At 47.8% G+C, this 13,773-nt stretch overlaps 1 protein-coding gene across 1 annotated transcript; it reads left to right on the top strand.

Annotated features, from left to right (window-relative positions):
- Nucleotides 1-11,046: 11,046 nt before the first annotated feature.
- LOC308127966 (ribonuclease inhibitor-like) lies at nucleotides 11,047-13,133 on the top strand (the record flags this gene model as incomplete). Its single annotated transcript, XM_080493623.1, has 3 exons — nucleotides 11,047-11,063; nucleotides 11,411-11,584; nucleotides 11,889-13,133. 3 exons carry the CDS (start codon nucleotides 11,047-11,049, stop codon nucleotides 11,953-11,955), a joined length of 258 nt encoding a protein of 85 aa, XP_080349749.1. The 3' UTR covers nucleotides 11,956-13,133.
- Between the last annotated feature and the right edge of the window lie 640 nt (nucleotides 13,134-13,773).

Genomic DNA, 13,773 nt, shown 5'->3' with positions numbered 1-13,773 from the left:
AGCCTCCTCCACCACTGAGCTCCATCCTCTCTGGTTCCTCTCTTTTTCTGGATTGTTTTTCCAACTGAATCAACTGCTGAAAGACAATGAGTCCAGGTCCTGAGAAGCAGATCTTCCTGTCCCACAGTGAAAGCAGTGATTGTGTGTCTGCTTGCTAAGTGGTGTCCTCATCAGGGGCCGTAAGCTGTGTACTAAACATGTGTCCTGATGGGGAGACACAAGACAGACAGGCTCTGACACGTCTCACTCACAACCATGAGACACTTTTCTGTCCCATTCTACAAACTTCAGGTGAAGCCACTCAAAGTAGTGATGGTGTTCTAGTGGTGAGCATAGCTGCTGAGGTGACTCAGGTGGTGATGAGGAGAATGAAAAGAACTTCACTGATGCCGTCTTGCGTGAACATAGAAAATATTTCATATCAAATTGGTGGCATCAGAATCACAGACGATGGAATGAGTCTGTGGCAGCAGCGTGTCAATATGCTTCTCTCCCAGAGCAGAAGTTCTGGCTGATTATATACCGTTAAGAGATGGTGAACACGTGATTTACCTGTGAGGTGCAAAACAAATGATATGATCAGAACATCAAGATAAAAACAGAACATGGATCTGTGCTCAGAGGCCCTTTACAAGCCGCACCCATCATACCAGGGTGAATCATTAACCTGGAGCCTGGTCTTCTCAACGCCAAGCTCCAGGGTGCGGAATAAGTAGATAAGAAAAGAAATTTCATATGGAAAATATACTTCACTGCCTTCCAAGCAGGGGACCTGGGTTCGATTCCCGGCCGTCACAGAGGAGTGACTTTACAAGCTTGTATGTGTGATCTTTTCCAGTTCATTCAAATGGTCCTCTCATGATCATCAAATGTCCAGGTAGAGCAGGGGTGTCCAATCTCGGTCCTCCAGGGTCCCTGTCCTGCAGGGTTTAGCTCCTCCCAGTTCCAACACACCTGATATCAATGAGGGGCTCGTTATTGGGCTTTTTAACAACCTTGGTGATGACATCATCATTAGATCCAGGTATGCTGAAGCAGTTGGTCATTGTGGTATCGACGTCTGTTACCAACTGAGATCGGCTGTCCCATGTGTTGTTTTGCCCGGAGACGCTTACCAAGCAAACTGAGTCTAGGATGTTTCAGTCGTTCTAATCTCAGGTCAGTGACTCTGAGAGACTCCTGCAGGTGTATCACGGAACTGCTCCGGGTTCTCCACGACTCACTGGTGCAGGCATTTTTTATTCCAACTCAGAGGAGCATTGAAGCTCAGTTACACATATTATTTTCCCTCCCTTCACCCCCTTCTAGTGTGATCCCTTCTTCCCAGTGCAACCACAACACAATGTTGATTTCAGTGTGATTCAGGGAGCCGCTACAGAGGAGCTGAAGAGCCACATGTTGAACAGCTGTCATAAGAAAGAGCAGTTAAAGGAGCAGCTTCTTCTCTCCACAAGTTTCCTCACACATGGAACAGGGGACAGTCTTCTGTAGTAATACGACTTTAGCTGGGTATTTGCTGTGAAGTATTCTGGAATGACAGGAGTAAAACCCTCCTGTCACTGGATGGTTTGTGTTCTGGTAATGGATGGTTTGTGTTCTGGTAATGGACCATCAAAGCAGCAGTTCCATTGTTCCGCTGAAGAAATGGAACTACTGACCATCAGGTATAAAAACAAACCCTGAGCTAAACAAAATACTAACACAATGCAGTTTTATACTTTAAGGGTGATTGTGGATCAGTGGTTGAGTCGGTCGTCCAATAACTGGAGGGTTGGCAGTTTGAATCCCACTCTATCAAAAAGTCATTGTCATTGTGTCCTTGGGCAAGGCACTTTACCCACATTGCCTCATATGAATGTTGGTGGTGGTCGGAAGGGCTGTTGGTGCAAAATGGCAGCTACGCTTCTGTCAGCAGCCCCAGAGCAGCTGTGGCTACAACATAGCTTAGCATCACTGGAGGGACTGGTATGAATGAATAATGATCTCTGGATGTGCTTTGAGTCAGCGTGAAGAAAGTACTATATCAATCCAATTATTACAGTTTCCATGCATCCCACAGGCACTAATGGGTACTAATGGGTACTAACCAGGCACAGTTGGTGGTAGTAATGATTGTGTGAAATGACTGATTAGTTATGCTTTATGTCAGGTCCAACCTCTGAACATTTATTAATTCTGCAAGAAAGAATAGACACACAAGTTTAGTTGGTTTTTGCTCGTGAGGAGAACGGACAGAGAGTGTTTCAGTTACAATCTCCAACCCGCTCTGAAAAACCTCTGCCGCCTCCTCTCCTTTTATTAGGGTTCCTCTTATCTGAAAACAAGGCACTTCCCATCTGCAGACCACATTCCTCCTTACCATAAAAGATCACAGTAGAGAAATACAAGTCATATTAGATGAGAAAGAATGTTGGTACAATGAATGTGATTACCTTAAGTAAGATTATTCCAACATTTCCCTCCTGTTTATCACATGAATGAATACAGCGCTAATCAATTTTAGAAACAATGAATGAAAGTAGCTCCATCTGTTACGGCGGGGAGACAGAGGCTCAAGCGCAGAAAGTCACCAGAACAGAGATGAAGGGAACCAAGGATTTTATTTATCATAAGAAATAATAATTTTAGAGTTCTCCTCCAGAAGAGTTAAAGTCTTTGGGGAGAGTGGCTCACGGGTCAGGCTAGCGTGGACGGAGTCAGGCTGATGGAGCGAGGGGACGTGTCCTTGTCCGGACGGGGGCTCCCGGATGTCAGCACCAGAGCCGAGTACAGAGCAGATTGGGGCAGAGCAGGTTGAACCTGTGGTCCAGTGGGCGGCGGCCGAGGCGGTGTGGGAAGAGCTGGTGCTGGCTGGGCCCGAGCGTGGAGTGTTGACGATGTCACTCTGATGATGAGGAGGAGTGAGAGAGTGTATGAGCAGGTAGCAAGAGGTAGAGTTAACAGACAAACACCACAACTACTAACTCTTGTTGCTTTTACGGTCCCGCGTCGAGTGGAGTGAGGAGCCCGTTTAAAAAGCAGAGCCACTCCTCCAAAACGCCTCCACCTGCTACCCGCAGCTGTACTGAATCCTGGTAATTAACCCAGCCAGCTCTTCCATCCCAAACACCACCTCCAGGCACGCCCACCTGAAACACACTGCAGGGAAAAAAGCACACACCTTGCCCACAAAGAAGAACCCGGCTCCTACTGGAGAAGAAGATGGTCGAATGAGGCCTGCAGCCAGGGACTCCCAAATGTAGGTCTCCATGGCGGTGCGTTCAGGTCGGGACAGATTATACAGGCGGCTGTGAGGCAGCGTGGCTCCTGGTAAGAGGTCAATAGGGCAGTCATATGGGCGATGTGGGGGCAACGAGAGAGCCTTGTCCCTATCGAACACTGGAGCCAGGTCACGATATGCCTCAGGGACCAGGGAGAGGTCCGTGGCATCCGGGGGTGCAGGCCTGGTGGGCGTAGACGGAGTCAGGGCCGACCGCAGACAGTGGTTAAGGCAGTAGGCACTCCAGGAACTGACCTCCTCCCTCACCCAGTCGATCTGCGGGTTGTGAGTACGCAACCAAGGGTACCCCAGAACCAGCGGGGGGCGAGAGTGGTCGATGAGGTGAAAGGAGAGGATCTCCTGGTGGTTACCTGCAAGCACCAGAGTGACGGGGACAGTCTTATGGGTGACCCGAGCCAGATGGAGACCGTTGAGAGACCGGGCTTCTAATTGGGATTCCAAGGGGACAGACGGGATGCTTAGTTGTTCTGCCAACTGGTAGTCCATGAAGTTCTCCTCTGCTCCGGAATCCACTAACGCAGAGACCATCAGAGTCTGGGTCTGGAAACAGAGCGTCCCGGATAATTGGAGTCGCTGGGGGGCATCAGAGAGGTTTTGGCTCACCAGTAACCCCCTTACTACTGGTGGGCCCATCCTTTTCCCGGGCGTGTAGGACAACGGGTGATGTAGTGTCCCAGTTCACCACAGTAGAGGCAAGCGTCATTGGACCGGCGTAGTTGTCTCTCCTGCGGGGTGAGCTGGGCATGTCCAATCTGCATGGCTTCTGGCTCGGAGCTAGGACCTGGGGAATCTGCCCGCGGCTGTCTGGGGAGTGCAGGAGTCCAGTGCAGAGATCGCTCGCGGCGACGCTCCCTGCGACGCTCCCTGCGACGGTTGTCGATCTGGATGCTAAGTTTAATCAGCTTGTCGAGGTCTTCAGTTCGGTCTTGGGTGGCGATCTCATCCTGGAGGTGATCCTGCAATCCCTGGTAGAATGCAGACTGGAGCGAACGGTCATTCCAACCACTACCCGCTGCTAGGGTCTGGAACTCGATTGCAAATTCAGCCACACTGCGGTTGCCCTGGCGGATGAGGGTGAGTCGGTCACTGGCCTCCCTTCCACGAACTGGGTGGTCAAATATCCGCTTCATTTCCTCAGTGAACGTCTGGTACGAGCGAAACTCAGGAGCCTGGCCCTCCCACAACGCTGTTCCCCAAGTTCTGGCGGTTCCGGACAGGAGTCCAATAAGGTAGGCAATCCGGGATCGGTCGGAGGAATAGGACTGGGGCTGTAGTTCAAACACCAGGCCCACCTGGGTCAGGAAGGCCTGGCATGATCCCAGATCACCTGCGTACCTCTCTGGAACGGGAGCAAAGGGTTCTCTGAAGTGGGCTGCAGGAGGTGGACCCAGGTCTGGCACTGAGACCGAAGGCTCAGGTAACCGGAGGGCCGGGTTCTGCTGGACAGTCAGGCTGGTCATCTGGGAGGTCAGGCTGGCCACCTGGGAGGTCAGGCTGGCCACCAGAGAATTCACCAGAACAGAGATGAAGGGAACCAAGGATTTTATTTATCATAAGAAATAATAATTTTAGAGTTCTCCTCCAGAAGAGATAAAGTCTTTGGGGAGAGTGGCTCACGGGTCAGGCTAGCGTGGACGGAGTCAGGCTGACGGAGCGAGGGGACGTGTCCTTGTCCGGACGGGGGCTCCCGGATGTCAGCACCAGAGCCGAGTACAGAGCAGATTGGGGCAGAGCAGGTTGAACCTGTGGTCCAGTGGGCGGCGGCCGAGGCGGTGTGGGAAGAGCTGGTGCTGGCTGGGCCCGAGCGTGGAGTGTTGACGATGTCACTCTGATGATGAGGAGGAGTGAGAGAGTGGATGAGCAGGTAGCAAGAGGTAGAGTTAACAGACAAACACCACAACTACTAACTCTTGTTGCTTTTACGGTCCCGCGTCGAGTGGAGTGAGGAGCCCGTTTAAAAAGCTCATATGAATGTTGGTGGTGGTCGGAAGGGCTGTTGGTGCAAAATGGCAGCTACGCCTCTGTCAGCAGCCCCAGAGCAGCTGTGGCTACAACGTAGCTTAGCATCACTGGAGGGACTGGTATGAATGAATAATGATCCCTGGATGTGCTTTGAGTCAGCGTGAAGAAAGTACTATATCAATCCAATTATTACAGTTTCCATGCATCCCACAGGCACTAATGGGTACTAATGGGTACTAACCAGGCACAGTTGGTGGTAGTAATGATTGTGTGAAATGACTGATTAGTTATGCTTTATGTCAGGTCCAACCTCTGAACATTTATTAATTCTGCAAGAAAGAATAGACACACAAGTTTAGTTGGTTTTTGCTCGTGAGGAGAACGGACAGAGAGTGTTTCAGTTACAATCTCCAACCCGCTCTGAAAAACCTCTGCCGCCTCCTCTCCTTTTATTAGGGTTCCTCTTATCTGAAAACAAGGCACTTCCCATCTGCAGACCACATTCCTCCTTACCATAAAAGATCACAGTAGAGAAATACAAGTCATATTAGATGAGAAAGAATGTTGGTACAATGAATGTGATTACCTTAAGTAAGATTATTCCAACATTTCCCTCCTGTTTATCACATGAATGAATACAGCGCTAATCAATTTTAGAAACAATGAATGAAAGTAGCTCCATCTGTTACGGCGGGGAGACAGAGGCTCAAGCGCAGAAAGTCACCAGAACAGAGATGAAGGGAACCAAGGATTTTATTTATCATAAGAAATAATAATTTTAGAGTTCTCCTCCAGAAGAGTTAAAGTCTTTGGGGAGAGTGGCTCACGGGTCAGGCTAGCGTGGACGGAGTCAGGCTGACGGAGCGAGGGGACGTGTCCTTGTCCGGACGGGGGCTCCCGGATGTCAGCACCAGAGCCGAGTACAGAGCAGATTGGGGCAGAGCAGGTTGAACCTGTGGTCCAGTGGGCGGCGGCCGAGGCGGTGTGGGAAGAGCTGGTGCTGGCTGGGCCCGAGCGTGGAGTGTTGACGATGTCACTCTGATGATGAGGAGGAGTGAGAGAGTGGATGAGCAGGTAGCAAGAGGTAGAGTTAACAGACAAACACCACAACTACTAACTCTTGTTGCTTTTACGGTCCCGCGTCGAGTGGAGTGAGGAGCCCGTTTAAAAAGCAGAGCCACTCCTCCAAAACGCCTCCACCTGCTACCCGCAGCTGTACTGAATCCTGGTAATTAACCCAGCCAGCTCTTCCATCCCAAACACCACCTCCAGGCACGCCCACCTGAAACACACTGCAGGGAAAAAAGCACACACCTGCAGCCAATAACCCCTCCCCCTAAGGGGCTGCAGGAGAGCCGATCATGACACCATCATAGCAGTTACATGGGAGACAACACTTACAGGATAAAAGCTCAAAACAAACGCATCAATTTCGTCTTCAAGTAAGCACCATAAAACATAATAATAACAAAAAATGTATAGAACATCACCCTCCTGTTTATCATCTTATTTGCACAAATTCTCATATTCACTTAACAACTTTTTCAGTAAGATTTTCAGTTGTAAGGTCATGTTTATGAAAACAAACAGATTTACACTCAAAGAGGTGAATGTTTGAATGATTTTTCTTAGACATGCATCACGTCATAGTTATCAGAACATTAAAAAAGAAACCAGGCACGGAGAGGAGAGCCTCCTCCTCATCTCTGTTGGGCCTGGACATCTCGGGTCGGTGTGTCAGCGTCAATATGGCAGTGGTGATGGAGCTGTGAATCATCCTCCTGTGACAGGCCTTCCAAGGCACTTGTGGTTGCATTTATGAACAGCGCCATTCGCCAGTTTTGTGTTTCAAAACGCAGCAGCAGTTTACCCCACTCTCACCCACGGGAACAACGACAAGGTGATCTTCTGGCCTGTACTCCAAACCTTAAACTCAGCAGGGACATCCAAGCCCCATACTGCGTCATGGTCGTGGAGTTCAAGGCTCCTCCTCCTCCGTTTAGGGGAGTGGGGCGGCGCTTTCTCTGCATACACCACAAACGAGCTGTCAGTGACATTCACGGGCGTACAACTACGACTGTGGGGGTTGGCTGTTGACACAGGTATTTTGGTTACACACATAACAATCAGTCCGATTAGTCCCTCTCGCTATGAATTCAGAAAAGCGGTACCATGCATTAGTTTGATACTTATTCTCAGGATCAGTACTTTGCCACCATTTGTTGCTAGATTTAGTTCTAACTACTTTGGTCTCTGGAATGTACATTATGAGAATCCAGGCTAGTGAGAGTAAATATCATTGCTGCAGAGTCTTGTCCTCTAATCAAACGTTGTGGCTTGAAACAACTTCTGCTGACTTTCAGGTCTACCCAAACTCTACTCGTCTGAGTCCACCCTATTATCAGACTTTAGCTCACTCGGCTTATCAGGTGGCTCTGCACCAATGATTTTTTACTTTTTACCGTGGGACAGATGTATCCACGAGGGTCTTTCAGCTATTTTCCTCATATAGTCTGCTAAACTAGCTTCCTCATCTGGTTCCCAATCATTTTTTAATCTATTTTTTATTGTTCCATTCATTCGCTATAGTTCCTATATTTTTAATCACTGCCTTTACAAAATGTCTAGCATTATCGCTTCTGATTATCTCTGGAATTCCATATCTAGGTATTATGTCTTTACATAATGCTTTGGCTACTGTCAAGGAATCTGGTGTCCTTGTCGGAAATAACTCTATCCACTTTGTGAATGCGTCAATTATCACTAGGCAGTATTCATACCCTTCACTGTTGTTTAATTCCATGTAGTCCATGTGGATTACTTGAAATGGATATTCTGGCTCTGGAAATTGTACCACATTTTGGCCTGAGGTTACCTTGTGGATTATGTTTAGCGCATGTTAAACATGCTCTACAAAAGTTTTTTGAATATGAGTTAAATCCATACGTTGTATATATTGCTTGTATTTGTCCTACCATCCCCCCTGTTGAGACATGTTAAGACACCATGACTCAATTTTGCAGCCCATTTGTATAGGTTTTTTGGTAGGATTTAGATGCTATCTTTTAGTTTAGCGCCTTATTTTTTCCAGTAATCTTGTTCTGTTGGTGGACTTTGTTTTTGCATAGTTCTAAGTAAGTCTTGATCTAAGTGGTCGTGTTTTTGTATTGATGCAGCAAGAATTCTCCCTGTTGCTGCATCTTTTGCTGTTTTATCAGCGAAAGCATTGCCTTTGCTAACGCTGTCAGTGCCGCTAGTGTGGGCTGGACATTTTTAGCTCTGATTCGTACATCAATTTTGAAAGTTCAGCTGTTTCTTCAGCATAATTTGGCATCCATGCTCTACAGTAGTTGGTCATTCCTAAGAAAGACATCATCTGTTTCTTAGTAATTGGTTTTGGAGCCTGTAACACAGCCTGTTTTTCTGCTTTCTAGGATAGTTCTTCCTCCTGCACTGAGACAGTGACCTAGTTATTTGACCTCTGGGTGACACCCCCGCAGTTTACTTTTGCTGTTTTATGACCTTCTTCCTTTAAGGGTAATCAGTCCCAACTGAAGTTTAGACAAGAGGTCACGCCCCAGCAGCTTCACAGGGCAATCTAGATAATACAGGACTGGTGCCTGGGCCCAAAGACCAGATGGATGGTCATCCACTATCTGTAGAGGCTTTGTAAGTCTTATCTTAGTTGTGGCTCCATTAGCTGTTCTTACATACACTGTTTCATTTGTTTGTACAAGGCCAGATACTGACTCTTCTAATGTTGTGCGACACGCTCCAGTGTCGCAGAGAAAAGTAATTTGTTTTCCATTACAAATTAACGTTATCTCAGGTAATTGGTGAGCAGAATACATCATTTCTTCAAAATTTAATTGTACCTCTGTATTTATGTTCTCTGCGCTCATGACATCATAGAAATCTCCTTCATGTTCTGCTCCTGCATACAATGGAATAGGTTGATAACCATGTTGCTGTTGATATCTTATCAGTGCCTCATCAAATTCTTCTATCACTTTGTCACACTTCACATTCTCCCTGTCTCGTCATACTTGCTGTCCCTTCATTCCACCTGGATTTGTCTCTTTGTACAGTATCTAGTGTTGGGGTTTATGGTTGGTTATTAGCATATAATTACTGTAAGTAATAGATTACTAAAAGTAATAAATCACTGGAAGTAATTTATGAAAAATTGAAATTATTAATGGAAGTAAACGGTCATTTACTCATTAACAACTCCTAAAATAATTGAATAATAACTTTAAAAACAAAAAAAATGAAAAATTATGAAAAATAATTTTTAATAAAAAAAATTATTAATTTGCATAAATTTCTTATTTATGTATTAATAATAAATCGGGGCACCACCAGATAAACTGGAAATAGCTAATACCAAAATATCAGTCTCGTTTGTAAAAAGTTTATGTAAGTTAGTTAATATTTCTGCATAAAATATAACAATCTTAAATAGATTGGAAGGTGTGAGATCCGACCACAGACTGTTACAAACCAGTGAATTGTAAACAATAAATACACAATAATCACCAAGAAGCGTACAATTCAGCTAACCGGCGTTTATTATTAAAAATGTATTAATTCATAAATAATTCGGAAATCATCTCATAAATCAACACATTCAAACGACATCTAACACGGAGATCTAATCTATTAAACAGCAAACACTATGTACAAAGAGTGTGTGTGTGCGTGCGTGCGTGCGTGCGTGCGTGCGTGCGTGGGTGCGTGCGTGGGGGTGTGATGACCTCGAACGTCCACCAGGTGGAGGCAGACGTCGGCGGGTCAATGCGGTGACTGTGACGACCACTAGGGGCGTGCGGCGGCACGCAGAGGGAGAGAGCAATAACCTGATGTGTCCACCCGGTGGATGTCAGGAGGGATTGCGATGACCCACGCGACCACTAGGGGCGTTTGACTCGCTCTTTCTGGGGACGCGGCGGTTGCTTAGCGGCCAGATAAACAAGACGTCCGTCGAGCGCGCGTGCGCGAGGGCGGTCTCGGAGCGAGTTAGTCTACCGAGGGCGTAACGAACGGGCGGTTCCGTTGGCCCGGTTCTGAGCACCTAAGTGGAGGTCGGGACCGGCAGTCAGGGCTCTTGTGATCACGGCAGATCTGCCCTACAGCAGCTGACATGTAGGTGTTACATGCAGTGAATGGAGAAAGGGGGGCGCATATCTGCGGGTTAGTGAAAGAGGGGGGAGAGATGAGAGAGGATGAAGACAAGAGAAAGACAGGGAATTCTGTGAGGCTCGGTTCTGAACCCTGGTTCCTCCACACAGAGCTCCCAGTGGGCCTGGAGCTCACTTGGACCTCTGGTTCTGAGGTGGAAAACCAGAGTTCTGGACTTGGTGTGCGTGAATGCGCCTACACAAACATATGAGATACTGCGGCCTTCTGAGCGGCACATGGAAACACTTTGCATTTTCAACAGAACATCATTCTAACTATTCTCTGCCCAGACAAAAGCTCTCACCCTGATAGTTCTTTGGTGCTGAACAGCACCGTCCGTGGTGCTGTTGGTTCTGGGAGGCGGTGGTAACTGGTTGTTACCGGGTCTGATTTCAGCGTCCTGAATTCAGAGGCCTGGCTCCAGCTGCAGGAGTGCAACTGAGAGGATGATCTTGGGAGGAGACGACGCTGGCTCTGGTCTCCAGAATCTCCCAAAAACAGGAAAAATAGTGGAAAACAGAAGATGTAGTCCAAACTGGGTCCTGCTCGTCCAGCGGGCTGGCGTTGGTTCTGTCTCTTTGTTTCTGCTTGGTGCTCTCTAATACCATCCTGATGAGGGAAAGATGTTTCTCCCTCCATGGTCGGATTGAACAGCTGAGAGTGTTGATAGAAAGTGAGTCTCACCAACTTGGGTTTGGACCCCTGCTGTGTTCGGGTCGGATTCAAGGATCCTCATTGGCCACTTCCGGGGTCTGGCTCGCTCCCCTGCTGTTTTATGGCCTATCCATTGTGGCTGATGTTTTCCTTTTGGGGGAGAAACTAGGAGAAACATTTCACTGAATCTACGGCCCCAACAAGTGTGATGAAGATCCACAACAACAGAACAGCTCATTGATCAGGACACAGTAATGTGGAGCTGCTCATTTCTCCATCAACACATCTGATTGGTTCTCCTCATTCATTCTGCTGCTTTCTCTCTTTATTCAGGTTGAGGGGCTGCAGGTTGTCAGAGATCAGCTGTTCTTCTGTGGCCTCAGCTCTGAAGTCCAACCCCTCCCACCTGAAGGAGCTCGACCTGGGTTACAACGACCTTGAGGATCCAGATGTGCAGCAGCTTGTTGGTCTTCAGCAGAGTCCAGACTGCAGCCTGCAGACTCTCTGGTCAGTAGATGTTGGAGTGAGTCCATGCTGCTTCCAGCAGGTTTCTACTAAACACAGTTAGTGTGAGAACAAAGATCCAGAGTTTGACTGCTCAGTGAGGCTGTGAGAGGAGAACGCTGAGCAGCTTCAGGATTGGACAGCAGAGGACACAGTCAGCCAATCAGAGGAGCCTCAGGCTTGTTGTGTTGGTCTGACAGTGGTGGTCCTTCATGAGCTCTGAGCTGCTGCTGTGGACAGGACTGAAGTCCTGGCTGCTCCACAGAGACTCTCCTCATCACCTCTCATCTCTCTCAACTCTCTGCAGCTGGAGGGGGAGCTCTCTGCCTTTCTGGGTGATGGACATGTCAGGTCGGAGACGCTATGTGTTCTGAAGAGCCAGTGAGGAGAGCAGAGAGGACGCTGTGAGAGTCCAGCATCGAACCAGGGTTCGTCTGGATGTGACGCAGAACCATCACTGTGTGGACTGAACCTCCTCCTCCTCCTCCTCCTCCTCCTCCTCCTCTTTCTCCTCCTCCTCCTCCTCTTGCTCCTCCTCCTCCTCCTCTTCCTGCTGCTCTTCCTCCTCCTCATCTTCCTGCTCCTCCTCCTCCTACTCCTGCTCCTCCTCCTCATCCTCTTCCTCCTCCTCCTCCTCCTCTTCCTGCTCCTTCTCCTCCTCCTCGTCCTCTTCCTCCTCTTCCTCTTCCTCCTGCTCCTCCTCCTCCTCTTCCTGCTGCTCCTCCTCCTCATTTCCTACTCCTCGGCCCGCTCCTCCTCCTCGGCCCGCTCCTCCTCCTCCTCTTCATCCGCCTTGGCCTCCTCCTCCTCCTCCTCCTCCTCTTCGTCCTCCTGCTCCTTGGCCTACTCCTCCTCCTGCTCCTCCTCCTCCTGCTCCTCCTCCTCCTCCTGCTCCTCTTCATGTATTGGTTCATTGTGTTGGGCCTGGCCTCCATGGCTCACCCCCTCCGGACAAAGGAACATGTGGTCGCCACTGGAAAATTTCTCCATTGGTCACGTGACCCCCACCAAAATCCACCAGTCTTTACGGGAGTAGGTGAGACCGCGTCGTTCCGAGACCGCTCTCGCGAATACTCGCGCAATGGGCGTCTTGTTTATCTGGTCGCTAAGCAACCACAGCGGCCCCCAGAAAGAGCGAGTTAACGCCTCTAGTGGTCGCGTGGGTCATTGCAATTCCTTTTGACATCCTCCTGGTGGACACATCAGGCCATTGCGCTCTCCCTCTGTGCGCCGCCGCACGCCCCTAGTGGTCGTCAGGGTCACCACACTGACCCGCCAACGTCTGCCTCCCTCTAGTGGACATTCAAGGTCATTTCACCCATTCCACTCATCACTCCAGGCCACAGCCCCCCCCCCCCCCCCCCCCCCCCCCCCCCCCCCCACACACACACACACACACACACACACACACACTCTTTGTACATAGTGTTTGCTGTTTAATAGATTTAATCTCCGTGTTAGATGTCGTTTGCTATTTGAATGTGTTGATTTATGAGATGATTTCAGAATTATTTATGAATTAATACATTTTTGTTAATAAACGCCTGTTAGCTGAACTGAACGATTCTTGGTGATTATTGTGTATTTATTGTTGACAATTCACTGGTTTGTAACAGTCTGTGCTCGGATCTCACACCTCCCCTTTTATATAAGATTGTTATTTTTTACAGAAATATTAACTTACTTAAGTAAACCTTTATACAAACAAGACTGATATTTTGGTATTAGCTATTTCCAGTTTATCTGGTGGTGCCCCCCCTTTTTTTAATCAATAAATAAATAATGAATTTATTCAAATTAATAATTTTTCATTAATAAATGATTTTTGATCATTTATTATCTTGGCAGTAATTACTCAATTACTTTAGGAGTTGTTGATGAGTAAATAACCGTTTACTTCCATTAATAATTTAAATTTTTCATAAATTACTTCCAGTAATATATTACTTTCAGTAATCTATTACAGTAATTTAATGCTAATAACCAACCATTAATCCCAACAACCTGAAACAGATGTTAACCAGGTGTGAACGGCCCAGAAAGACCTGATGAGACACACAAGCTGAAGAGGCTCTGACAGAACTCACTCAGAAACCTGAGTCACTTCTCTGTCTGACAAAACAAACTCCTCCACTTCTTATCATCTTCTTATCATTCTTATCATCCTGTCTTCTATCAGCTGTTCTTGTGAT

The sequence above is a fragment of the Lipophrys pholis genome (assembly GCF_963383615.2).
Source record: "Lipophrys pholis genome assembly, contig: SCAFFOLD_35, whole genome shotgun sequence".
Taxonomy (NCBI): domain Eukaryota; kingdom Metazoa; phylum Chordata; class Actinopteri; order Blenniiformes; family Blenniidae; genus Lipophrys; species Lipophrys pholis.
This window is presented reverse-complemented; position numbering and strand designations above follow the sequence as displayed.